We start from the raw sequence: 27,268 nt of genomic DNA, 5'->3' as shown, positions 1-27,268 counted from the left end.
CTCATCAGATCTTGAGAAGAATGAAAGAAAAATTAGTTCCTTTTTTATAGGAAGCTTAAGAAATTACGTAAATTATTATTATATAAACCCTATCTTTGTACAGCTATACTCATCAATTTATTGAGATTTCCAAACTAAAGTTTATGTTTCCATATTTATGGCAATGAATTAAAATATATATCGTAGAATAACTTTTTAACTTTTTGTTATTCAGACATCAGTGTATACAAAGTTTATGTATCTTGTCAATGGCGTGTAAAACAGAAGATTTTAAAACAATATAAATGGCTCAATCTAGGAAGAGAAATATGGTCATGGAAGACATTTTTTTCTTGTACTATAGGTCAAAAGTGATATATAAGAATGTGCTGCATGTATTTTCTTTCTTTTTACTTTTAAATAAGTCCAATCTTTGTACCATCCAAATGTAAGATGCTCTCTCTGTTTTGATTGTAACCAACTATACTTGTCGAAGCTAATTCAATCTTTCATACTTCCAAAAATAGAAGTATTCCCAGCTTCCAGATAAGAAAGATAATCTCACAGTTGTTTTTGTCACTGAATCTACAGAGAGCACAGAAGGATGAACTGGAAAAAGTAAAGCAACATTATGACACTTCAACAGAAGAAGAAGTTAAGCTACTGGACAAACCTGAACAGTAAGACCAGATGGGCAAGGTGCCCCATGTATTTCCCAGTCATTCAAAACAGTCTTGAAAAGCAGAATGCTTGGTATAGCATTATGGCTGAACAACATGTCTGAAGGAATTCCCAAATGCCCTATTGTTGTTGTTTTTTTTTTCATTCCCCTTTGGTTAAGTATGATTCTTGGTGACTTCATGAACATGTTCACATAGTTTTCTTGACAATAGTATAGAAGTGGTTTGCCACTGCTGTGCTCTGGAGGCTTTAACTTTAGCTCTTACTGTTAACCCAAGATCAGCTTCAGGCTGCCCCCTGATGTAGATAGCCCAGTCTTAGGAGATGTCTACCTGTGCTTTTGCTAAATATCTGAAAATGCAGAGATTCTGGAGAAGTAGGAAGCTTCTTCCGTTGCTAAATCTGGGCGGAAAATTTCTTAATTAATCAAAATATTTGTTATTGTAATTTCAAACCATTACCTTTTTTTATATCAGGTAGGGTGAATGAGAGCTCAAGTTACCCAGAGTTATTTCTTTAAATATAGATTTAAAAACTAATCCTGTTAGTTAAAATATAGATTTTAGCAATCCTGTTAAAATTAAGTTGGAATCAGGCTATATATTTGATTAAGGACACTCCTAGTTGCTGTCACTTTTTTCCTTAAACAACAACAACAACAAAAGCATTGGAAATTCAACCCAGACTGAAATTCTGTGCTCTTCCTACTTTTCCTACACCTCGGTCACCTTGGTTGTGTAACCTTTTGGAGATGGTAGAAAACACCACAAAAATGTTGTACAGTACTTGCTGCTGCTCCTGTTTACTAAAATAACAGGTTTGAGGCCATCTGGCATCAAGAGAGGAGTTTAAGGCAACTTATCTTTCCCATTTCCCCTGTCTATTGGTGTTCTGTCAAGTGGAAGTATTTCATCCATTTTTTTAAGAGGATGAAATGGGAGAGAACTTTATATTTCCAGTGATGGTGAGAAAAGCAATAAAATGCTATGGTATGATACTACAATAGGGATGTATCCTGGTTCAAAGATTTGTATATCAGTATCAGTACATGTACTACAGCATGAGAGAAAGATTCTTATTGGTGCTAATCAAAGAGAGCCTTCATAGCCACAGAAGGAGCTGATCAAAACCTGCTGCTGTTCAGATGTTTTGAAACTGCAAAATCTGTGTTGGGAAAGAATTCAAGGGTTGGAGTCTTAGTGCATCTGGCGAAGATTGCATTTTCTTTTTCCCAACTGTCAGAAATGTAGTAGATACTGCTGGCTTATATGGCAACCTCCCAAGTTTGCCTTTTATTTGAGAAAATCCACAAATATGTATGTAACATCCAGTTTGGCTTTCTAAACTATTCCTACCGAGTGAGAAGCCTAGCATGGAAATACACTTATATTTTACTAGTTATATTGAATCCACTGAAAGGTAGAACAGACATGAAGACTTCCAGCATATTTAATCCTTATATAGATACAAAGATCAGAACAAAGGAAGACACTTAAACTAAATTAGAGCCAGGATTCTAGTTCAGTTTAATTAATACATAATTGATTAAAACATTGAAATCCATTCTCTCTCTGGAAATCTTCATGATTTATAGAATGAAGGTTGATTATTCTCAAGATAAGAATTGTTCTTGAAAGCAGTAAAATAATCTCAAACAGCAACCAATTCCCAGCAAAAGTAAAATTAGTAAAGTGATATGGTAATAATAATAAAACTAAATTTCAGATAAGCAGCTTTCACAGAGCAATGTGAAAGCCTGGCATACTCAATATATCATCATCATCATCATCATCATCATCGTCATCATCATCATCATCATCATCATCATCATCATTTTAGTCATTGTCTATCCACTAAAGGATGAAGGCCTCTTCTGCATGTTTCCAACCAATACAGTCCTGAGATTTCTTTTGCCAATTGGGCCCACAATACTTACTGATGTCGTCAATCCATCTTGTGTTAGGTCTCTTTCCTGGGCGCTTTTTATTAGATGGGATCCATTCTATGACTGCCTTGGTCCACCTGCCATCGGTTCTTCTTGCTCTGTGACCAGCCCATTTCCATTTCGGTTCTTTTACTCTTTTGATGATATTGTATACTTTTGTTTGTTGTCTAATCCATGTGCGAATCTTTCTATCTTGTCTTGTAATGCCAAGCATATATCTTTCCATGGCTCTTTGCGCAACTCATAGCTTTTGTCTCAATTGTGAGGTTAGTGTCCATGTTTCACCAGCATATATTAGAGCAGGTAGCACACACTGATTGAAAATATTTCTCTTCAGGCATAGGAGGAGGTTGTTCTTAAAAGTTAGTTTTGCTTGCCGAATGCCTGCCAACCACATTTAACAGTTTCCTTTATTGTATTGTCTTCCATTGAGATCTATTGGCCAAGGTATATGTAGTAGTCTAGTATGTCTAGTTCTCCAGATATAACAATTTTTCTTTTTTTGGTGAATTTATTAAACCTGGCTCTTTTTCAGGTTTAATAAATGGTTTAAGGTTTAAGCCAAATGGTTCTCCTACTTTGTGCAGCTCTTGTATGTGTCTTTCTAGCTCTTCTGGGTCTTGTGAGAAGAGAACAATTTCATCTGCAAATCTTAAGTGATTTAAATAAGCACCATGATTTTTATTCCATCTTTTGCTCAGTCTTTTTGCAAAAGTATTCTTTTGCAAAATACTTCTTCAAGGCAGGCTGAAAAAAAGATAGATGATATTGTATTGCCTTGTCATACACCTCATTCTGTGTTGATTTCCACTTTAAGTTCATTAGGGCAAATTGTTGCCATTGTTTTTTCATATATTGATTGTAGTAAGTTTATGTAAGCAGTCTGCACCTTGGTTGAGCAATGTATTAGTTATTGCTTTCTGGAATACTGAATCCAAACCTTTTCATAGTCAATGAAAGCCATGCACAAAGGCATGACTTGCTGAACAACCTGGATGTGTTCCATTGTGCTGTAGCCACTTCTGAACCCTGCCTGCTTCTTTGGCTATGCATCATTTAATGTTCTCAATATTCTTTTTGCTATTATCTTGGTGAAAACCTTGTAGATGATTAAAAGAAGTCTTATTGGGTGATAGTTCTTTAAATCATCTTGGGTCCCTTTCTTGTGTATAAGAATCACTTCAGCATTTTTCCATGCATCAGGTAATTTTTCTTCTCTGAGGCATCTCGAGTATACTTTTGCTAGTATCTTGTGTAAACTGTGTTCACCAGCTTTCAGCATTTCAACCACAACACAGTCATTTCCTGAAGCTTTGCCATTTTTCATTGATTTTATGGCACTTGATACTTCCTCCACTAGGATATCTGGCATTTCCTTTTTTTGTGGGTGTTGTTACTTTTGAGTGATCTTGATCTTTGTATAGCTCTGAATAGAATTTTCCAATTATTTCTTATCATGTTTTGTTCTACACACAGAGCCATCTTCATGCTTTAATGCAAAAGCCTTCTTTCTTTTACTGATAAGTGTGTATTTTGCTCTATTAATCCCTTTGTTTTTTTCAATTGTCTTTTTCACATTAAACTGATAGATTTCTTCTTGGATATGTTTTCTTATGGTCTTGCAAAGTTCAACGTACTCCAGTTTATTAGTGAAACTTCCAGTATTCTTCATTGTCCGTCATTTAATAGTTTTATCAAAGATTTTTGACTGTACCAAGTGTTTTTCCAATGGTGCTATATTCAAGAATGTTTTTAACTATTTGTTTATTTTGGTCCGTAATGTTCATCTCTTCCAAATCGTGCAATAGAACAAAGCAATTTGACAGCTTAATCTTAAAATTGCTGTTCTCCTCTAACAGCTTATCACTCTTTATTTTTGTTTTTTGTGACATCTTTATCATTTTCATAGCATTATCATTTTCATTAGACAGACTATCTTCACTTTAGCTCATACCATTCTATGGTGACTTCCAACATTAAAACAATTGATGACAATACAATTGCAGAATATGATTTTAACACTTGACATGAGGTAGTCAATTTTACTTGTGTACCCAAATGGACTCTTCCATATCCATTTTCTGCTAGATTTTTCTTGTAAAATGAGTTCATAATGTAAAGTTCCTTTCCTTCAGCAAAATCTACTAGTCTGTCACCTCTATTATCTCATTCACCACTTCCATATGGGCCACTTGCTTTTTCTCCAGGTATTGTTCTTCCTATTCTTGCATTAAAATCACCCATTAGTATTTTGTATCAGCATTTTTCTTTGTCTTGAAGGCAAGCCACATCGTCATAAAACTCTTCGACCTCATTATCTAGCTAGCTCATTGTTGGTGCATAAACTCGGATGATTTGAAGCTTATATTGTCTGTTCAATTGAATGATGCATTGGACTACTCTGTCTGATATACCTTCAAATTTTAATACAGAGTCTTTCAGTTTTTGGTTAATTAGAAAATCAATTCCGCCTCATAAGCCATCTTTGGTTCCTCTAGCGTAGAGTAAATGCCCAGTCCTATCAAGTTCAACTAAATGTTCATCTTTTCGATGAACATTTAGTCCTATCAAGTTCAACTAAATGTTCATCTTTTCGAACTCCCAATGCATATTGTTGAGTTCGCAGTTCTTTTAGCTGAGTGTCCATTTTCATTGTTTGAATGTTGACTATTCCTATGCCGAAAGTCCAAAGGCAGCCTGATTTAACCCAGTGATTCTTAGCACCCTTTGCCTTTGGTCTTCCTACTGCCGTGGGTAGTTGCCCTAGGGCCTCCAGAGAATGAGGACCATTTTTGAGGTTGCATTGGAATAGAGTAGACCATACATAATCTGTCACGCTGGTCCAATGTGGGTTGCCAGATGTGATCGATGTTATTCTGGGGTATCCATAATGGCCTATTTGCCTTGGGAGACCCTTCTTGACATATAGATGTCCGATGACAGCCCATGATTTCATTTACCCACACAAGCCCCTTCACCTCGTCAAGGTCCCGATCATAGAAGAAAACTCATTATATGCTGGACTATAATTCCAGTTATCCCCAAACAATGCAATTGATTTTGATAGCTATAGCTGATTAATGTTATGATCATCATACTTAAAGGGTGCTGTATTGGGTTATCCTCAAGACTCTAAACATCAATTTTTGATAGGAGATTAAGATACAATCCTGTATCCTCTTTGCTACCCTATGGAAGGAAGTAGGATTTACTTTTGAGCAGATCTGTATTATTGAAAGTAGAATGCTTATATTACATTAAATAAAATAGAATTAAAGTTTCTATTTTGAAGATTAATTTAGGAATAAGCCTGAGAATAATAAAATTGTCATAGGATACTGACTCATTGGACCCTAATCAATTGTCACATAACCATAGAGGGACTAGAACTTTTGTTTTTAGTTTTGTTTCTCTCCAGCAGAGGGCGGTATCTCTACCTTTCTATTTCTTTCAGACTGTATTTGTGATACAGTGTGCTGGAATATTGAATTTATCTTTTCCAATAAAGATAAGAAGATTATTTTTATTTTATTCACAATTTAAAACATATCAAGAACTCATGTATTGTCAGTATTTCTCTGATATATTGGATTATATAATGTAAAATGCAATCACTTGATCGAAATATACGTTTGCTCCTATTTTCACAGATTTTTATATGAGTTATCCCAGATCTCCAACTTTGCTGAACGTGCCCAATGTATAATCTTTCAATCTGTCTTCAATGAAGGGATAATTGCAGTTCATCATAAAGCTGACATTATTCATCATGTTTGTAAGGTACTTGGGTCAAAATTTGTGGCATTCTAAGGTTTATTTTTCTTCATTGAATACAACTATTTCTGAGTAAAAATGATAGAAAATTGATTCAAGTCTAGTTAAAGTAGTATGTAATGTTGTGCTGCCTAACAGATGTCGTTTTCAGGTTTTAAGATCTTTATGAACACCAAGTATTTTAAGTCAAAATGATCTATTAAAAATTAAATAGTTTCAATATTCTATATTTAAATTAAATCAATATCTTATTTATATAAAATATAATAGCACAAGTAATTTATGTAAAATCATAAATTTATTTATTTTTATTTTATTTATTTAATTACATTTGTATCCCGCCCTTCTCCTTGCGGACTCAGGGCGGCTGACAATGATTAAAATACTAACATATACATCTAATTAAAAATTGATTAAAAAGAAATATTTAGATACGTCAAATTTAAAAGTAATTAAAACCCCTTTAAAATCCCTTAGGCCAGTCCCGCGAGCTGGAACAACCACGTNGAAGCGCACCCGGAAGGCTACCGGCAGCCAATGCAGCTCGCGCAGAAGCGGCGTAACGTGGGAGCGACGAGTCCCTCCCAACACCGCCCGCGCGGCTGCATTTTGAACTAGCTGGAGCCTCCGGGTGCTCCTCAAGGGGAGCCCCATGTAGAGAGCATTACAGTAGTCCAGGCGGGAAGTGACAAGGGCATGGGTGACCATGCGTAAGGCGTCCCGGTCCAGAAACGGCCGCAACTGGTGAATCAGGCGAACCTGATAAAACGCTCCCCTGGTCACGGCCGACAACTGGTCATCCAGTGTCAGCCGCAAATCCAGGAGAACACCCAAATATGTTCCAAATTTTTACAATTACAATAGGCATAATCCAGCTTATTTATCCTGGGCATATTGTAAGCTTTCACTAACGTCTATAAATGGTTAGGGCATAATAAATTGGCTAATCTTTAAAATGCCAATGGATCTTGCAAATGTTTATTTTCAAATGCAACAAAGCAAAGTACTGTATCAGTTTCAACACTGACAGGATCCAAAGAGATGCCAGGTCAGAACAGCTTTCATGAATCTGCAATAGGCATTTGATTCTCAGATAAAGTTTTGAAATAAAAACAACTTTTTTTTATTTTTCTCATTTTTCTGAGTTTGAATGTTGTTTTTGCAGATTTATTTTAAATCTGGTAATGTAGGGATACAATATTTATGTGTTTATATTTGGTTGGATCAGTGACAGATTATTATGTTGCTTCAGAGTTGCAGTTTGAACTTCATTTACTTTTCTACTATATAACTTCTGGGAAGAAATTGAGGCATAAGTCACTACCTAATGATCTCAAAGTAAATTTATTTGTCTAATTTAACCTATATTTCTTCTGTGCTTTGTTCACTTTTTGTTGACGTCTGGGATTACTATATTCATTTATTATGCAAAATATTTATCTGGTGTTTCCTTTAGCAGCTAATAATATTAAAACAACAAAAATACCAACATGACAAATTATTTATTTTACCAACCTGGGAAGGATGGAAGGCTGAGTCAACCTTGAGTCAGGCTTGAACTCCTGGCAGACAGCAGAGTTAGCCTGCAATACTACATTCTAACCGTTGCGCCACCATGGAATAATCATAATCATAATCATCCCAAAATCATCCAATTAACTTTCTAGCTGAAAATTGTTGAATTCCTAATTCAATATGCTACTAACTTGAGCAATGTGGGCTCTCAAAATAATGCCATGGCCCAGAGTTGATTTTAAAACCTTCAGAATTATAGCATTTCTCTGTTAGCATATTTCACTGTGTATGTTTATAAAGAAAAGAAAATATTTCTTCACGTAATATTTTTCTGATATTATAAATTACTGCCACATTTTTCAGGAGTTGATCACAAAGAAAAGTGTGAAAAATATTCTAGCTTTGATTCTGGCTTTTGGAAATTATATGAACGGAGGAAATCGAACACGTGGTCAGGCAGATGGATTTGGCTTGGAAATACTTCCCAAACTAAAAGATGTTAAGAGCAAAGTAAGTACTGTATGCATTTAATTCATGATTTTTAATTTTAATTGAATTCAATCTTTCAATTAGCGGGCACTGCTTTGTGGGTAGACATCTGCTCATAACCAAAATGACAAAATATGTGTTATGACATCATAATGCACTCTCAACTCTTTTGTATTTGAGTGATAATATCACATGTATGTAAGGGGTGGAGTTTGTGGTACAACATTGTGCTATGTGTTTATCATTAGTCTCCTTCCCCTTGCTTCCACTGCAAATGCCTCTAGCTCTGTGAAAAAAAATGTGGTTTTTTTTTCTTCTCTTTGCTGTTGTTTTTGTTTACACATAAGACATACACTTCTCCTATCAGGTAGACTGAAAATCAATTCTGGATGAAGGATAAAACTACTTTTATTGGAATTGGCTATAATAACATGCTCTTCCATGTCTGATTGTACTAACCCCTCCCCTCCTTCTTATGTCCCAGTGAATTAGGGAGGTTTATGCTCCATCACTTCTGAATATTATCTTGTTGTACTGGACTAAAAAGTGTTTCATCCCTTTTTTTTCTAAGTAATGGTTGCTGTATATTTTCATCAAGGTAATCATCCTTAGTCTATACACATGGTAATTGAGGTACATCTTTCATTACTCTATTTCACCATTAAAAACCACTTCTATAACTAAAGTCAAATGACTAATCTTAGTCTAAATTTTTTTTAAAACAAACAATGGAAAAATGGTACGTATTTTTTTTTCTGAAACCCAATCCTTATCATGTGTGTTGGAATTGCACCTTCCAAAATTCTGGGGAAAAAAAGTGCTACAAGAGAGATTCATAAACAGAACTAATTTGCCTTTTATGAATGGGTAATGTGACAGTCAGATTATTTGAACAGAATCAAGAATCCACTAGGCTGTATTCAACAGTTGTCTTATGTCTGTGGGAATTGACTTAAACTCTAAGTCAGTTCACTTGCATATGCTTGATTTTTCTACTCACTTCCTTAAGCCTTAGCTATGAATAGGTGGAAACATTTTTATGTAGCTTAAGTAGCATCTAAGTGACCCAGTACAGATGCGAATACTAAGAACAAGAACTGAAGAAGTGTCAGATTTTCTTTGTCTCTAAATTATATTCCATCCAAATGCAGTGATTGTTGGTATGATAAACAGAAAATTACTTATTAATTATTATAATCATATAAATCCATACTCAAGGGCCTGTATGGGGAAAGGAAGCAAGTGCCATCACATTCAGTGTGATGTCAACCATGTAATCCAATGCATCACATCAGTGTTTTTCAACAAAGCTTGCTGGGGAATTCTGGGAGTCAAAGTCCACCCATCTTAAAGCCACCAAGGTTGAGAAACACTGCCTTATATACTGGATTGCACTTGAATCGTGATGCATCTAATCTGCATTACATCATTTGCATTGATTGTTTGATGACATGGTAATCTGTGTGATGGCATCAATACTTCTACTGGATACCTGTGAGTCTACCAATATATATGACTGAACTTAATGTAAAAAGGAAGGTCTAAATAATAAACTGAAACAGTGATATCTTACCATGCCTAATGAAACTATGTGCAATTTATTTCAGTGGATTAACATTTTAGTCTATGAAACTGTTTACCTTTATACATCTGGTATATTTGGTACATTTCTTATAACTGATTAGTAGCCAGTTAGTTATAGGAAATGTAAGGACCTGATTAATACTGAGTCACCCACAAGTTCATTTGTTGCAGTATTGTTTATTTTGACTGGCAGCAATTCCCCAAAGAACCAGCACATGCTAAGGGGTCAGTAATAGGATCCCTAGCTGCTAATAAAACAGTGTAACCTCCTTTTATATTCACTACATATGAGGGAAAGTATTACCTATACACTGGAGATGTACTATGATAATATACTGAAATGGATATATGGATTTGGACTCCTTTTGAATTCACTGCATATCTAAATCCTGCTGACTGTTAGATTTGAATAGTCTGTTCAAAAACACGTACTTATAATCATTCTAGACATATTTAGATATATTTAGTTTTATGTTACTTAATACTAATGCAGATAGACACCTAGTACATACCAAACAAGTTGTACAGTATTAAAGGTAGTCCTCAACTTATGACCACAATTGAGCCCTGAATTTATGTTGTTAAGTGAGACATTTGTTAGTGAATTTTGCCTCATTTTATGACCTTTCCTGTTACAGTTTCAAGTGAATCACTGCAGCTGATAAGTTAGTAACACAATTGTTAAGTGAATCTGGCTTCCCCATTGATTTTACTTGTCAAAAGGTCACAAAAGGGGATCACATGACCCCATGACACTGCAACCGTCATAAATATGAGTCAGTTGCCAAGTGGCTGAATTTTAATCATGGGTATGCTGCAAAGGTTGTAAGTGCGAAAAACGGTCATAAGTCACTTCAGTACTGTTGTAACTTTGAACAGTCACTAAACAAACTGTCATAAGTTGAGGACTCCTGTACAAAACTGTCATTAATCCAAAATGCTTGCTTTTGGGGGGAGTGATGATGTGGAGTGGGATTTCTATGTTAAATTAAACAATGGTTGAAAAGCATAGTGCCTGCCCCTGCCCCTACATCACTGTGAATGTCCTAAAAAGTTTGATATAGTTTGCTTACATCAGAGGTGTCAAACTGCTGGCCCGCGGCCGGTTTCATCATACCGAAGCTGTGCCCACCCTTTTTCGGCAATGCAAAAAGAATCGCGATACGACATGACACGTCATGTGACATGGCGAGTTTGACACCCGTGGCTTACATATTATATAGAAAGACACATCAGATAGTGATTTGAAGCAAGGGGCCATGGGCAAGGGTTTAATAAACAAGAAACCATTCAGAGTGAGGTCAGAAAGTAAGGCTGCTGAAGGACATATCCTTCAGAACCCTGGACAGGTCCCAGGGAAGACTATTACTAATGAGGGCTAGTTGTGACTGAATGCTGAGGAGCAGAAATGAAGAATCCATAGATACCCCTCACTCTGGCCCCAGCCTTTCTCTAGGCTCCACCCTGTATGATAATTAGGTCGTTAAAAGCTGCCAACAGTCCATAGGAGACTTTATAGACCAGTGGTGGCAAACCTATGGCACGCGGGCCAGAGGTGGCACTCAGAGCCCTCTCTGTGGGTACGCGTACCACGCCCCAGAGATGGTGAGGAGCTGGCCTCTGCCACCCTGGCCCCACCCATCCAGTTTGCCATGACCACCGCGGCCATGCCCACCTGGCACCCGGTAATAAATAAGTGGGTTTTGGATTGCAGTTTGGGCACTGGGTCTCTAAATGTTTCGCCATCACTTTTATAGACAATTCATTGCTCATAAGGTGACCTTTAGATTTTTTTTAATCCCACCTTTATTAATGTTATAAATAACTCAAGGCAGAGAACATAATTAATATTCTTTCCTCCTCCTGTTTTCCCCACAACAAAACAACAACCCCATGAGGTGAGTTGGGCTGAGAGGGACAGGCCCAAAGTCACTCAGCCAGGTTTTATGCCTAAAGTGGGACTAGAACTCAGTCTCCTGATTTCTAGCCTGGTGCTTTAAACCACTAGACCAAACTGGCTCTCTGGCCTTGATGGTGCAGTACAGTTGGGAGAAGAAATGTCTATAATTTTTTGAAAATGACTTGTCCTTCGTGAACGTTGTATTACAACAGAATCATAAAATCACGTAGTGTAAACTTTGGAGATCATCTAATCCATTCCTCTGCCATGGCCATCCAGATTCTATTGCAGGATCCACCTGCATTGTCAAAAAGCTTCTACTGTTACAATTTTTTTCTCTATGCCCAACTGAAATCTGCATCCAAATAGTTTAACCCCATTGTTTCCTGACCTATTTTCTGGAACAGCTTTGAACACATCTGCCTCACCTTTTACATATTAATTTTTCAGATATTCAAAGAGAGCTAACATGTCTCTTTGCAGATTCCTCTTCTCTAGGCCAAACATGCCCTGTGGTCCCCACTTAGCTGATTTTTCTTTCTTTTCTCTGGTAACTTCCCCCCCTCCCCAAGCCTAATGTGCCTGGGAGGGATCTGAGAAGAATTAAAATCTCCATCATGTATTCTGGGATCTCCACCATGTTTTAAATTCAATTGGAAAAATATTTTCTGTTGATACTTACATAATATTCTTGCCAAGCCCAATTACTCAGTGTGTGTCCATAGAGAACAGGCAGGGAGAGGTGAGCCTGAGAATCCCAGTTTTTGGCTTCTGACAAATTTTAGAATGGAGATCAGGTGCTTTTGTGGTGATGCTACAGACTCAGATGGCCTCATTTCAACTAAGTCCATGTCCAAGTCATTACTGATCATGACAAGCAACACCTTTATATGACAGAACAAGCCACAATATGGCAAAAACTTTATAAAGTTATTTGATTCTGTATTATCCCCATTAAGAGATAAAATTTTCTTGGATGAGTTTAAGTCTCCTTAAGTTGCTATAAAGAGAGTGCCTGAAAATAGAACAGTAATAGAAAACAATAGCAATTTATTATTAATTATTTATACTATTTGCTATTATAAATTAGTTTTCACAGAGTTTGTGGTCACTTCTCCTTTATTAAGAGCTTAGGAAGTATAAATTACAGTAAAATATCCTTTTCAATGTGTATTTTTTTAATGTTCATGTTCCACATTTTCTGATATTTGAAATCTTATTTTTCAATTATCCCTCTTTTAGGATACAGGAATCAGCCTTGCAGATTATGTTGTAATTTATTACCTACGCCATTGTGATAAGGTAAGTTTTTATCAATTACTGCACTGTGTATATTATTTAAGAAGGTTCTGTAAAGTTACGCTCATCCCATTCCTACATGAGAAAAGAAACAGGAACGATAAGGATAGCAAGCTAGCACCCAATTGAGAAAAATTAAACCTGTTGTCTATTACTTTGACTTTTTTGTGTGCATATCTTCAGTTAAAGTTGAAACATAAGCTACATGAATGGCTTTACTTCTCTTCCTACATCTCCTAATCCCAACAAAAAGACATTATGGGTATGGGATCCTCTTTGGAAAGAATAATAAATGAAAATTGTTAAAAATAGCAGAGCCACCTCATTAGTTTGTTTATTTATTTATTTACTTGTAATTAAATTTATATGCCACCCTGGATGACTCTGGGCAACTTACAAACAGTAAAAAGAGAAATATAAAAACAATTAAAATTACATTTACAATTATAACTATATTGCCCTTCTCCTGAGGTCCCCAGGCCTGCTGGCATAATCTGGACTTGAGGGACCTCAAGTTCAACAGGAACAAGGCCAATCTCACCTCAGGAGGGAGAAGATTTCACAGCACTGGTGCCCCCACAGAAAAAAGCTAGTCACTTAGGGCCCGCCAAAGATAACTTTCTAGGTGATGGAACCCATAACATTTCTGCTCTGTTTGATCTGGTAGGAGAGGCAGATGAAATTGGGGAGAGGCTGTCCTTCAAAGTGGGGCAGAATATTAGCCAGGTTCCTAATTAATCGGCTAAATGTAGTTATTTCAACTTTAAAAATGTCATGCTAAACATACAGCAAATGAGTATATTTGAATATATATTCAGAACATTTAGATTAATAATACACAGTAGTGTGAATAAATGGCTAATAAATTTATATATTTTAAATGCTACTGGTTTACAAAGAAGATTATTGTTATCCTTAACAATGTATTAATAGCAATTCATTTATTTATAATAAATGGATCAAATAATACATATTAAAATGTATGAGATCTGATAAAATTAAAATATTTTCAAAATTCTACGTTTGCCAGGAAGCTTAATTTAACCACACATGCAATCTTTCATAATTTCAATACTATCTATATTTTAAAGGGAGCAATTTGTAGATCTAGTCACATAACTTTTTGCATTTCTTAGATTCAAGAAACATTTAAAGCCTTTATTTGAATACTTCACTAGATATACAAAGATCAGATTTAATAGTTATCAATAGGATATTAATTTATATAAACTACAGAGACTTATATTTTAACTTTCCATTCCCAAGATATTGGAACTTTGAACTTCTACAGACCCAAAGTTTTATGATTGAGTGAAGATTTCCATAAGTAGAAAATAAAAGTTGGGGATTTAATTCATCCTGGAGCACTCTTCAAATCCTCTTCAAAGAGTTGTGATAGCATGAGTAATAGCACATAAAAATAAAGGAGAAAAGGGAGTATTTCTAAATTACTCCTTTTATTTATTCTTGCGTAATCCTTCTCTGGATTAAAGAACTTCCTATAAATGGCAAAACACAGTTACAAGCCATTAAACTAGAACTAAAAATTAGGATTTGCTTATGCAAAGATAACTTTGTATCTTTGTTTTCGTTGCATGCTAGGCAATGGTTTTCAATGAGGTGCCAAGGCTAAGATGAATGGATAAACAGAGAAAACACTTCCGTGCTTACTGGAAAAGTTGCTATTCATTAACCAGACACTTCTGACATTTTCCTCATTTAGGGAACTGTGGAAATAAATAACATTGCCAGGCATAAATTTGGGTGTCGCCAGCCACCTGTGACATCACAAAAGCTGAATGTTTCTATGAGACTTATTCTCTCTGAACAAATGTGGTGTCTTATTTATCAATTTATTCATTGGATTTATATTCTGCATTTCTAACTATGATAGCTTGCAACGTCACAGTACAAATCAAATAATTAAGAGTCATTAAAGCATGGTCAAATAAATTTTATCTCAGGAGCCACAGTGTTTGTCCATCAGATACCTGCCAGTAAAAAGATAACCAAAAAGGAATTTAGAATTTTTGGCAAGAAATTCCACAGCTTAGAAGCCAAGCCCAAGGCAAAGGAGATAAAAGAGGGTAAAAGCTGTGCAATCATAAAGGAATACAATACAATAAATACAATACAATAAAGTTGTATTAACATGATGAGCTGTCTTTAACTTAGATGATGCTAAAATATTACAATTATTATGTACTACAAACGTAATTTGGGTTCCTTTGGAGATCACAAGCATTTCATTGGGGAGATTTTAATGTGTCTTCAGGGGAAAGGGGTACTTTTTTAACTTTTTTAACTTGCATCATTTATTTATATATATAATTCATGAAACATATCTGTTTCAGTAGGATGTATAGCATTGTTACAGTTATTGGTTTTAACTTTCTTGTTTAGGATGCAGGAACAGAAAATAGTGTTTTTCCATTGCCAGAGCCCCAGGATTTCTTCCAGGCATCACAAGTAAAATTTGAAGATCTGATAAAAGATTTAAGAAAACTAAAGAGAGATCTAGAAGGTAAATAAAATCTAGTTTCCTTTTGAAAATATGCTGAGCAATCCAGCTTTCCAAAATATTTTTGGCAAATTTTCCCAAGTAAATAGGCTTTGGATTGCAGCTTTGGGTAGATTACTGCTGTTTGAGCTGTACTGTAGCAAATCCATGTTATTAATTTACCACAGTTAAAAACAAAGTCAACAATAAATATTTTTGATGATATTAACTTTAGTTCTTGCATTGCATTTAAGAACTTTAAAGAACATTTGCTTGAAGAATATGAGTTTTAAGCAAACGTCTTCTAAATTTTCTACTGGATTACTGTAAATTTAACCTTGTAGGTAGAATCCAGTATGTACTGTAACTGACTCTAATTTTATAGTAATATTCAGTAACTTTTGATGGACAATGAATACTAATGGAAAAGTTGAATAAAATAAGCAATTTGGGATAGAGTTGACATAATTTACATATCAGTAAAGGCTGTGCTTGCAACTCAAAGCAAAAATTCCATTTGAAAATGATTAAGTTCTTTTTAAACAGAATAGTCTCTTGGCTGCAGTGGGTAGAACTGCTGTCAAGATACATTCTCAAAAGAAGCTTCTACTATTTATGCGTTCTCATTGCTTATAGATCAAACACATTGTATCAGGCCATTTTCCAACAAGGGAAACAAGAATTTCAAATTTAGGCCTTCTGCTGTTGACTTAAAAGAGATTAATAAAAGTTGTTTGCATTTTTTTTAAAGGAGATTGGCAAAAATAAATTGGGAGCCGTCATAAATTATATTTATGGATACAAAGCATCTTAATGTATATAAGTTATTGGTCATTTCTGTTCTCTCTAAACAGAAATGTTCTTGAAATATTCAAGGATTCTATCCACAGTTGTCAATAAAATTTTTCATTAAACAATTTATTCTTCTAGCTAGCTAGCTCTGAATAAGCTCATATTTGTTCTAAAGAAAATTTCAAAGGTCATAAGGAAATATCAGCTGTTGTTTATTTAACCTTGCTGTCCATGAATGCTCTATCTCCTCCCATCTCTTGGTTCTGTTAAGCCCTCTTGGTCTCCACTCCCCTATCTTTTTCATGCTGAAATGTGATCTGCGTTTGATCTACCATTTTCCAAAAGTATCATTCTCATGCTATACATCTGACATGCACAAGCAGTGATTGTTGTAACAGGAAGTCAATAAAATGCTGGGTTGTTGTTTTTTTTTTAACATTGCATATTCCTTTAAATAAGTAGAGGAATATTTCAGCCTTTCTTTTCTATCTCACCTGTTTATTTCACAGTCTACTGAAAATAAACTTTATTCTCCTTTAGAATACAAGTCATTTGTTTTTCCATGTGTCTTTATATATAGTTTTATAGTTCAGCCTTACTTGCTTACAGTACCTTACAGGTAATCCTCAACTTACAACAGTTCATTTAATGACTGTTCAAAGTTACAACGGCACTGAAAAAGTGACTTATGACCATTTTATGACCAGTTACGATCCCCATGATCATGTGAGCAAAATTCAGATGCTTGGCAAGTGGATCATACTTATGACCATTGCTGTGTCCCAGGGTCCTGTGATCCCCTTTTACAACCTTCTGATGAGCAAAGTCAGTGGGGAAGCCAGACTCATTTAAAAACCATGTCACTAACTTATCAAATGCAGTGATTCACTTAACAACAGTTACAAGAAAAATGGAGCGAAATTCACTTAATAAATGTCTCATTTAACAGCAGAAATTTTGGACACAGTTGTGGTTGTAAGCAGAGAACTACCTATATTTATCTTGCAGTAAGGTTGAACTTTATAGTTGAATCTTACTGTAGTAATTTTAAACAATTGATACAAATTTATCTTATCCAAGAAATGCAACCTGGCAAAAAGAGGTAGAATTTTGTCAGATGGGAGCAAATTTGGAAATTTTGCTAAAAGTGGGTTTGTGGCAGATTCGTGATGAAACAAATATTGCAGAGAATTAATTTTGTCTAGGTTCATCCTACAACTTAAATTAAAAAAAAATCTCTCCTGGAGATGAAGTTAATGTCTGAAGATCAGTTTAATTTGATCAGAATTATCTGGTAGAATATGGAAGAAGAAAGTGGAAGAAGAGCTTTCAGTTTGTTATTTCAAATAACTGGACAAATGCTAATTAAAAATGGGAGCTGAACAATAGAATATATTAAAACTCTTTCTGCAGAAATGACACAGAATGTTCCACAAGAAAATGAAGTACGTTCTGCTATTATCTCTGCTAGAATCTAGCACAGAATAATGTTAGCATTTTTATTTTCCCAATTCTTATTCTATCTTTAACCTATTTAAAGACATTATAAGGCAGAGAGTTTTCATGAACTTAGTGTTGATCATTTTGAAGGGAAGGAATTCTTCCATTGGCAAGGAAACAGCAAAAGATTAGAGAACTTCCTATCTCAAAGAGCAGAAACAGTTTTGCCAGGTGTTTCTTAGGAAGTGAGATATAATTCCATATATACACTTCTACTCCACTCAATACTGTACAAAATTCCATTTTTAATAGCGTATTTTATTTACAATTTTCCCTGATTGTGATGTCACTTTTATTGTTTTTAGAAAGTTTTACTGTATATGTTATGATTTTATAGCTTCTTGTAAGCTGCCCAGAGTCGCCCTGAGGCAAGATGGACAGCAAATAAATAATAAAACAAAATAAACAATAAAATAATAAAATAAAATAAAATATTATCTTGTTTTACAGCTCAGTCAGAGTTGTACCGCGGTTGTACGCAAGATACATCAGGTAGCATTTAAAAAGGTGTAGAGCTGGGAATAATATTAAAATAATATCTGGTTTACAAAATGAATTACTATACCAAAATTAAGTGTGCCTAAGTCCAATTATAAGTTCTACATAGGATAATAAAGAGTACATGCAAGAATACAGACTTCAGAATCACTCCTACGGTGATGGTTATATGCATGAATTGCTAAAAAGAAGATACTTATTTTACTCCAAATTTGAATTCTTGAATTTATCATGTCACAATTTGAACTGATCTAGTGATACATTTAGCACCAATTCTCCTTAGTCCTACATAGGCCAAAGGGGCATAATGTATCTCCTCTCCATGAACTCAAAATTCAACCTTATTTGCCACCAAAAGTAACAAGAGCATGGTGGTAAAAACTGAGTTTTGGTTAAGAGGCCAAGAAAAAGCATTTTTTCTTCAAACAACTATTTTTGTACCTTGTCAGACACAATACCATGTGAAATGTTTTAATTGAAAAGGATATTGTTTTTGCATGTGCACAAAATATCTGGTGAATCTATGTAGTCTCTGGCAACCATTAAAAAGCTGTGGCTTTTGGCAAAATACTAGTAAAAACCTAAAACTGAAACAGATGTCATTTGCAAAAACTGTCTTCAGAGAAGGCTACATCCAGTTATCCAGACAAGCGCAAAATTTCCTATATACAATATTAGACGAACAATATTAAGTTTGACTGTTTATATTACAGATGTTACCCATGCTGGAACTATCAGTTTGGTCAACCATATATTTAAATTACTTTTGCTAATATTTAAGAGATTTACCATCACATTAATTTACAGCTTCAAAATTTTAGATATTCTGAAATAGTGGAAACTTGGAAACTATTCTTAGTTGTAGTTGGAAATATTCAAATACATTTTAATGTATTGATCTACTAATACAAAGATAGTTTCCCTCATCAGAAAAAAACAAATAAAAACTTTAAAAGATGTGATTTTTTTTATTTCAATAGAAACAGTTACTTTACCTAATGTGTTTTTCCCATGGATATGCACACACAGGATCTATGACAGCCCTTTGTTGAAATCAAGTTTCAGTTGTATTCAAAATGTTAACAGTGTACATTTTAAGGAAACTAGAATTAAGTAAAGTAAAAGCTAAAATTCAAATGAACTCCTCCCACCAATTTCTAGATACCATAGAATCACAAATTCAAACAGAAATGGGACTACCAACAATTTCATGCCTTTGAAGAGATATAGCAAAGCTTTTTTTAAAAGGATAATACTTCCGTTAAAATTTTTTAAATATTCAATCTGAGTTTGTGTCAATGCAACCATATATATTTCACTTACTGGAATGTAGGCAACACTCTGCTTTATAAATTAGTCTATAGGTTGTTTCCCCAAAAGTGGATTTTGGTTGTTCTTGTCACACATTGACCCAAAGTGTGCCAAAACTGACTGGTACTGTCCTTATCATTACCACTAGCCTAGCAATATCCTTTCCCTATCTTACAAAAGAAAATTATGCGGAAGTCATCAATTGACTAAAGTCAGGATAGGTGTTGGGAGTTCATTAACTGTGGTCCTATCTGATGACTTGAAATTGAAGAGAAGAAAATGGTAAGGAAGCATGAATTAACAAATTAAATGAAAGAACAATAGGTAATTTAAAGGTCTGTGAATCCAGAAAAGAAAAGATATAATAAAGATGGTCTGATCCTAAGGAATTGAAGATTACATTCAGGGAAGTGAAGATGTAGATTTCATTCTAGCACTTACAATTAGACTTATATACCACTTCATAGTGCTTTACAGCCTTCTCTAAGTGGCTTACAGAATCAGCATATTGCCCCCAATAATCTGGGTTCTCATTTTACTGAACTTGGAAGGATGGAAGGCTGAGTTAACCTTGAGCCGGTCAGGGTTGAACTCCTGGCAATGCACAGAGTTAGCCTGTACTACTACATTCTAACCACTGCACCACCAGGGCTCTCTGACTGCAGAAGGGCTAGAAGTTATATTAGGAAGTGTGAATTGATTTCATCTAGGTTGTGGATGTGTATGAAAATAAAAATCCATAAATTTGTGATAATTTTACATTATATTCCACTGAATCAGGTCTAAGTCTGAAATGTTCCAAATACATGAGATACATAGGAAAGAATTTCAGTCATGTGACATGAGTAAGTGTGAAAGAGATGAAGAGAGCAGAAAATTTGTTTTTGGATCATGATCCAAGGATGAATGCAGAAGTATCTTTTTAGGAAATATATGTAATGTAAAGTAATGTAAAGTAAAATAAAGTAAAGTAAAGTAAAACCGTATAATACATGGTTCAATGAATGTAAATGTAAATGTTGGATGTTTATAATAAAAAAACGAAATGGTAAGGAGAAGTCCTAAATGCCATTTCTTAGCAGCATCAAGAGTAGATCTTGGATAGGAATGGACATTGAAGTAAGAACAATTAGAAAAAAAAGTAAATGCTTGCAGGAAGAGAGTTCCTGTATGAAAACGAAATTAGAAGATACAGTATAATATTCACCAACAGAATGGAAGGAAAGTAGACATAAAGTAAGAGGAAAGAGATATCTAGTATAGAAATCTTAATGTTATGAAAAATGCTGAAAAGTAAGTCATAAAACCTGTGGGAATATTTTAAAAAATGATGATAGTGTAACTGGATAAATATTAAAATATGGATTTGTTTGCTTTATGCCGTGACTTTAAAATTTGTTAACATGTGTCAAGATTTGTCCGTTATTCTGCCTTGAGTGACAGACAATAAATCTTGAACTATTTTGTGCATCCTTTCAGGGATTGGAAAGGTCGTAAGTAGCATTTCTCTCCGTTAGTTTTTTCTTCTCAAGGCAAAACATTTACAAAACCTTCTCTCTTCTTGGAATTTACTCTTCTGACCATCCTTTTTGTCCTTCTTTGATCCTGTTCAAAAGGAAGACTAGGCTTGGACACAGGCAATTCACAGAATGGCTCAAGGAGACCCTCTCCTAAGCCTGTTTCTAATGTTACTATTAGTGGAAAAATACAGATGGGAAAAGTAATAGTGAACTAAGGAAAAATGGAATAAGCCCAAGACAATGATGAAAACATCACCTCTAATAATACGCACTGTTCCAAAGCTAGTACATGAGTAAGGATTTTTCCAGTTAATGGAAGGCCTAATATGAATTAGTTAAGTGAAGAGCTCTTTACTGGTATTTCAGCTTAGAATGATTACATTTTTCATTTCTCCCTTTTCAAATGCTTGGCCACATTTGCTAAATCCAAACAATAGTTTTAAAGCCAAAATACTGTCCAGTGTGTTAGATGAGTTGCTAAATATTTAACTGTGTGAAAAGTTCTTACTTTGTTTGTTTTATTTATTTTTACTTTGATTTATTTTCTGAAGCTTCACAGTGTAATAACACAAGGTTGATATTATAAAGCTTAATGTCAAGGGTAGCACGTCCCTCTACAAGAACATTATTTTTTAAAAAAAACCTTCACCTTGAGTATAATATCTATAGAATAAAAGCAATAATTACATAACTCAGAGAGTTACCCTAGATTTTCTGAGATTTATCTAGCTTTATGTTTCTAAAAGTTAAGTCTGTAAGATGGGTGGGGAGGGAGGGAGAGAGAGAGAGGGGGAGAGGGAGAGGGAGAGAGAGAGAGAGAGAGAGAGAGAGAGAGAGAGAGTATAACCCTACATTAGTTAAACTATAGCCCTTGGTTCTCAGCCTCATTTCATCCTCATTTGAAAATCACACTGTAAATGATCAATTGAAAGAACAGCAAGCTGTTCCTTACCTCTTCAAATGTAGGTGGGGAAAAAAGAAGAAGCGAGTGTTTCTCAATCTCATCAGCTTTAAGATGTGTAGACTTCAACTCTCAGAATTCTCCAGTCTGCATGGCTAGCTGGGGAATTCTGGGAGTTGAAGTGCACACATTTTGTACGTCTTAAAGTTGAGAAATACTAGAAGGGGCTATCAGGAAAAAGAGGCATTTAAAAAGGAGGAAAAGAGATTGAACTCTTATCTATTTTGGCTCTGGTTCCATCTGCCACTTGCTTCAACCAGTTTTTGGTTCTGCTCGTCTGCCACATCATTCCAGACTATTTGTAAGTAAATATGCTAAGTCAATACTGAATAAAAGAAGTAAGGGAAGGAGACCTCCAGTACTTAATGGTTCCATATTTTGTTGTTGCCTCAACTTTCTCAAGGCCAGAGTCAGCTAAGAGCTGCAAGACATGAGCCCATGTGCTCTGCTGGTGAATCCTGCAATCAGGTTACAAAAAAAATCAGGAACTTTTTGTGATTCTTTATTCCCCAGCTCCTCCACCCACATCCCAACAAAATATCTTGCATTTAGACAGGCCAAGTCTCAACATTGATGCACAGTCAATTATGGATGTAAATGGAAGCTCCTTTCATATAATTAGACACCCAAGAACTTGGATAGGCTGTTGGGATCGATTCATTCCATTAGTTGTCTTTGGGATCATTGCCCAAATTAAAATGTAGTTTCTAGCCAAAACATTATTAGAGATGCCTTGGTTAATATCATATGTACCTCTCTTCTAAGAGAACAAGGTGTTTCCTTGTTTAAAAGACAGAGTAGGGAGAGGAAAGGGCACTTTGTATCCCTTGAAAAAGTTTTTAAAAAGAGTTTATTCAATCAGTTATCCCAATGTGTTTCCTTAAAAATATTTTTTCCCTTGTGCTCTTACTTTAAAATGAGATTTTAAATTCTAAAGCGTTCTTTGAGATGGCATGGGTTTCAAATGGAGTATAAGAAAGCAGGCCTTTAGGAACCCTGAATGATGACTTACCTGCTGAGTTCTAAGCAGACATCAGGAGACACACACAGAGAGAATGGCTGCTTGCAGGCTGATTCACTGGAACATAACTCATGGAGGATTGTATCAGTGACAGTTTCAAGGGTCTATGCTGTTAGTTGGCTTAGTTGGGATGATTCCTGTAAGTGCTACTGGTAGGTCCTAGTATTTGTTCAACAATTCATCCTTATCAACACTGAACTATTTCTAGTTTTACATTTCGTTTTAAAATGATGCTTAAAAATACCAGCTCCTCTCTGATTGACAGCACAGTGCTCCTTACGTGAAGGGTTGCTTACATGTAATGGATCTCTGGACAGATTTACAGAGGTCTGTGGAGCCTTAAAAGATTATTGGTCACAGACATTAAGGAAAGAAATTGCACTGTGTAATTATTTTACTTGTTGGGGGATTTTTTTTTTTTAAAAAAGATGGGTGCAGTAATGCATTAAAACTGGGAATGGCAATATGCTAATTAAGCTACATTTTCATATTCTACTAGTGAATTCTAGTCATTGCCATGGAAACCATAATGCATATCTAGCAGTACATGCATTGTGACATTTTAAATAATATTTCTTGCTATATTCCACTGTCATTTTGGATAGGAGGTATTTTTCATGCTAATTTTAGATCTGAAGCAGTATGAAAATACAGTATATATCCAGATAACATACTTTAAAATGTAACAGCAAATGATTAAGTAAAGAAGCTTCTCATGATGCTAACATTCATTTTTAAATTTCATATAGCTGATAATGTATATGTAATATTTAGTTTTTATACATAAAGCCCACTCTAGTTTTTAAAAGGGTCACAGAGCAGATCTTGATTAAGCAGAATCTTGGTTAACAGGTTTCATTTCAAACAGGTAATTCAGAGCTTTTTTTAAAAAAAATAAAATAACAGATAATATGAGATGCATAGATAAGACCAAACCAAAGTCAGTTGCCATTTTCTGAAATGTGTTGTATCTACTTCTTTTAATCTGGTTGAATGGAAATGCAGGATAGCCAATTTAATACAGTTACTGAATTCTGCAGTCCATAAACAGATGAATCACTTCCATTTTTAGCCAATTGCCCTCCTTAATATCTGAACTGAACTGATTTAGTCATTGATTTTATATCTTTCATTTCCTCTGGGAAAGGAGGTATTTAAATGAATCTTCCTCACTTATCCCCTAGCAGAAATGTTGAGAGACAGGTTAAGCTCAAGAAAAATAACTGGATCAAGTTTACCTGGATGTCCACAGTCCTATGCCAACACAAAAATCAATATATTATGCTGGCTGCTTTATATTGGCCCATGCCCTATGGGATGAGTTTTAAGGGAGATTAAAATTGGCAGACAATATCATTTTTTGCATCGTGTACTAATATTTTATGAAGAGTAAACAATAACAACCAACCACAGGATGCCAAGCATTTCAACTTCCTATTTTTCTATTTTTGCTCCATGGTTAGCTGTCCAGCATTCCTTGCTGCTTTCCTTTGGCTCTAGTAATTACAGATGGCTTGTTCCAGGGTTTTTTGAATCTTTCCAGAGATGTGTTGCATCTCCCAGTTGGATTGTTAATCCTTATTTCTGTCCTTAGCTGTCATTCCTTAGCTATCATTCCAGTGTGGTCACAGCATGAGATATGACTGTTTACAATTGTATATTTTATTATCCAGAGAGAGAAGACTGGCAGAAGCATGAAGAGTCATTAGCAGAAACTGTTTTTTCCAGAGCTCTCTAAGAGTTAGCTGAGGAAGTAACTTTGTGTCTGCCTTAAGATTTTTTTAAAAAGAATCCAGTCTCCTTTAGAAACCATCCTTATCTACTGTTTAAACAAAACAGCAACCCCTCCATAAAACTGACTTGAACAAGCACCAGCATGCTTCTTTACACTGAACATGTGTACTGTATATTTTGCATTTACTAAATGCTTGCCTTCTGTCTCCCAACAGAAATTTGAGCTGGACAGATGAGACTGGGCCATGCTTCTTTGCCTGCTACTTTTCAAACTTCCTATGCCCCTTGCTTACAAGGATTTCCTGATATAAATATCCACCAAATCTAAGTTCTACTTTATTTGTTGGTGGCTCTTATGATCTTAACATTTATTGGGTTAACTGCCAATAAACCCTAAGCCTTTGGGTGGCATAGAAAGAGTGGAATAAATAATGGAATAAATACCATTAATTTTTGTTTTGCTTCTTTATTTGTGGATTTATATCCTGCCTTTCCATTAATTTACTGGTTCAAGTGGGAGTTCCATATTGTGCTTAGGCTTACTAGGTGCCCAGCAAAAGGAAGAATGTCCTTTTATTTGTCTTCATGTCCTCTGTCCAGCAGGCATGACCTTAAACGTAGACATTGTCTGGCTTTTTGACAACTGATTATCGTTATTGTTGTTCTTTGGACTATTTTAACAGTAGTAGTCACTGAAACTGGTCATCTTCTTTCTGTCTTTCATCTGCTGTCTAGATTTACATTATTTATTTCCTAAATCCAGCAATTGGCTTCAATCCAATCCCTTCAAATCTGTGATCACTATATAAATCACATGACTCATACATTCATTGCTATGGTGAAATTTGAAAAGCCTGACATCATCAATTCTATATTATTACTAGCACATATTCTTGAAAATAAATATTTGTTCTAAAAATAAAAAACAATCTGGTACTGGAAAAAGTAATTTCATATACCTGTAGGTATAAGAACATTTTTTCTCACAGATGCCAAGAAATTGTCTTCCTTTCCACCGTTTGTTCTTCTTTCCAATTATCCATATCCTCCTTTCTCTGTTCAAATATCTGGTAGCCCTAGCTGTGTTAGATTTAGAGACAATCATTCTTTATTTTCCAGCAATATCAGTGCCAGAAAAACAAAATAAAGCTTTGGTTCATTGGGAGAGCACAGAAAATCAAAACTACATTTGTGGAGAGTAAGGCAGTTCATAAACTCAAATTTTGAAAAATAACGGTTATATTTCACATTCGTGCTTCCATCCAAAATTTAAGCATAATTTTCTCTGGGCAAGTTCTAATTATAGGTTTAACTTTCCAGTGTACATTTCAATTATAATATGTATATGAAATAATGCTTTTCCTTCACATAATAACAGAGGATCAGAAATAAAAGAACAATTGCATGGGTGAGCTACTTTTTTGGCAGATGGTATTTTCCTCCTATGCCAGTTATGATGTCCAGGCCTATTTTATTCCTTTGCAAAAAGACTCTGGAACTTTTCTCTAACACTAATTCAGAAACATTGGTGAATTATGCTGCCAAATGGCCTAGAGAGAAGACTCAAGACAGCAGAGTTATTGTCTTGATCCAGAATGTAATGCTTGATCCCTTGCTGTCCTGTTGTGCAGCATTTGGCATAAATATCATCTGTTAATATTACATGTGACATACATTTTCAATAGCCAACATTTAAAAATATTAGTTATATTTTTTTAAATTGGATCATAGATGTCTTAGCTGATATTATTGGATTGTTAAAAATTTTGTAACCAAACAAGGGGTGATCGTATGTAACAGTCTATATATTTTATGAACTAATACATTAAAAAAAATGCCAGATTCTTTATCTCACATACATTGAAATCAGTGTTATGTGCTTCTGAATTAATGTGACTAGATTAAGGCTGTGTGTGATATTTAAATAAACTCTAGAAGTGAAGGAATTTGATTAGGAATAAAAAAAATAATGTTTCATTTAGTTGTAGAACTGAATGCTGCGCTGTACATTTCTGCCTTCTGAAGTAAGATAGGTAAAAACATTTCTCTTTTAATTCAGAGAGTATTGGATTATCAATTAAGAAATTTATTTTTTTCCTCATTCTTTCAGTATATTGCATAGTTTGCATATGCAGTGGACACATAATGAAGTCAATAGAAATTTCAGTTTCTTTATATTGTTGATCACCTATTTCATAATACCAAGGAGGACTTTAACATGTATCAAGATTATATAGATACAGAAGCAGTCTAGCTTTGATGTGA

General features: G+C 34.9%; 1 protein-coding gene across 1 annotated transcript in view; it reads left to right on the top strand.

Moving 5' to 3' along the window:
* FMN1 (formin 1) overlaps positions 1-27,268 on the top strand; it is an 85,022-nt gene that overhangs the window by 35,774 nt on the left and 21,980 nt on the right. The window contains exons 8-12 of the mRNA XM_029284105.1: positions 571-659; positions 6,256-6,385; positions 8,258-8,404; positions 13,110-13,169; positions 15,570-15,690. Coding sequence (XP_029139938.1) covers positions 571-659; positions 6,256-6,385; positions 8,258-8,404; positions 13,110-13,169; positions 15,570-15,690 — 547 coding nt within the window. The remainder of the gene's footprint in view (positions 1-570; positions 660-6,255; positions 6,386-8,257; positions 8,405-13,109; positions 13,170-15,569; positions 15,691-27,268) is intronic.

Source organism: Protobothrops mucrosquamatus, unplaced genomic scaffold (assembly GCF_001527695.2).
Source record: "Protobothrops mucrosquamatus isolate PMUCROS unplaced genomic scaffold, P.Mucros_1.0 scaffold_104, whole genome shotgun sequence".
Lineage (NCBI taxonomy): Eukaryota > Metazoa > Chordata > Lepidosauria > Squamata > Viperidae > Protobothrops > Protobothrops mucrosquamatus.
The sequence above is the reverse complement of the archived record's forward strand: the minus strand, read 5'-3'. Positions and strand labels throughout refer to the sequence as shown.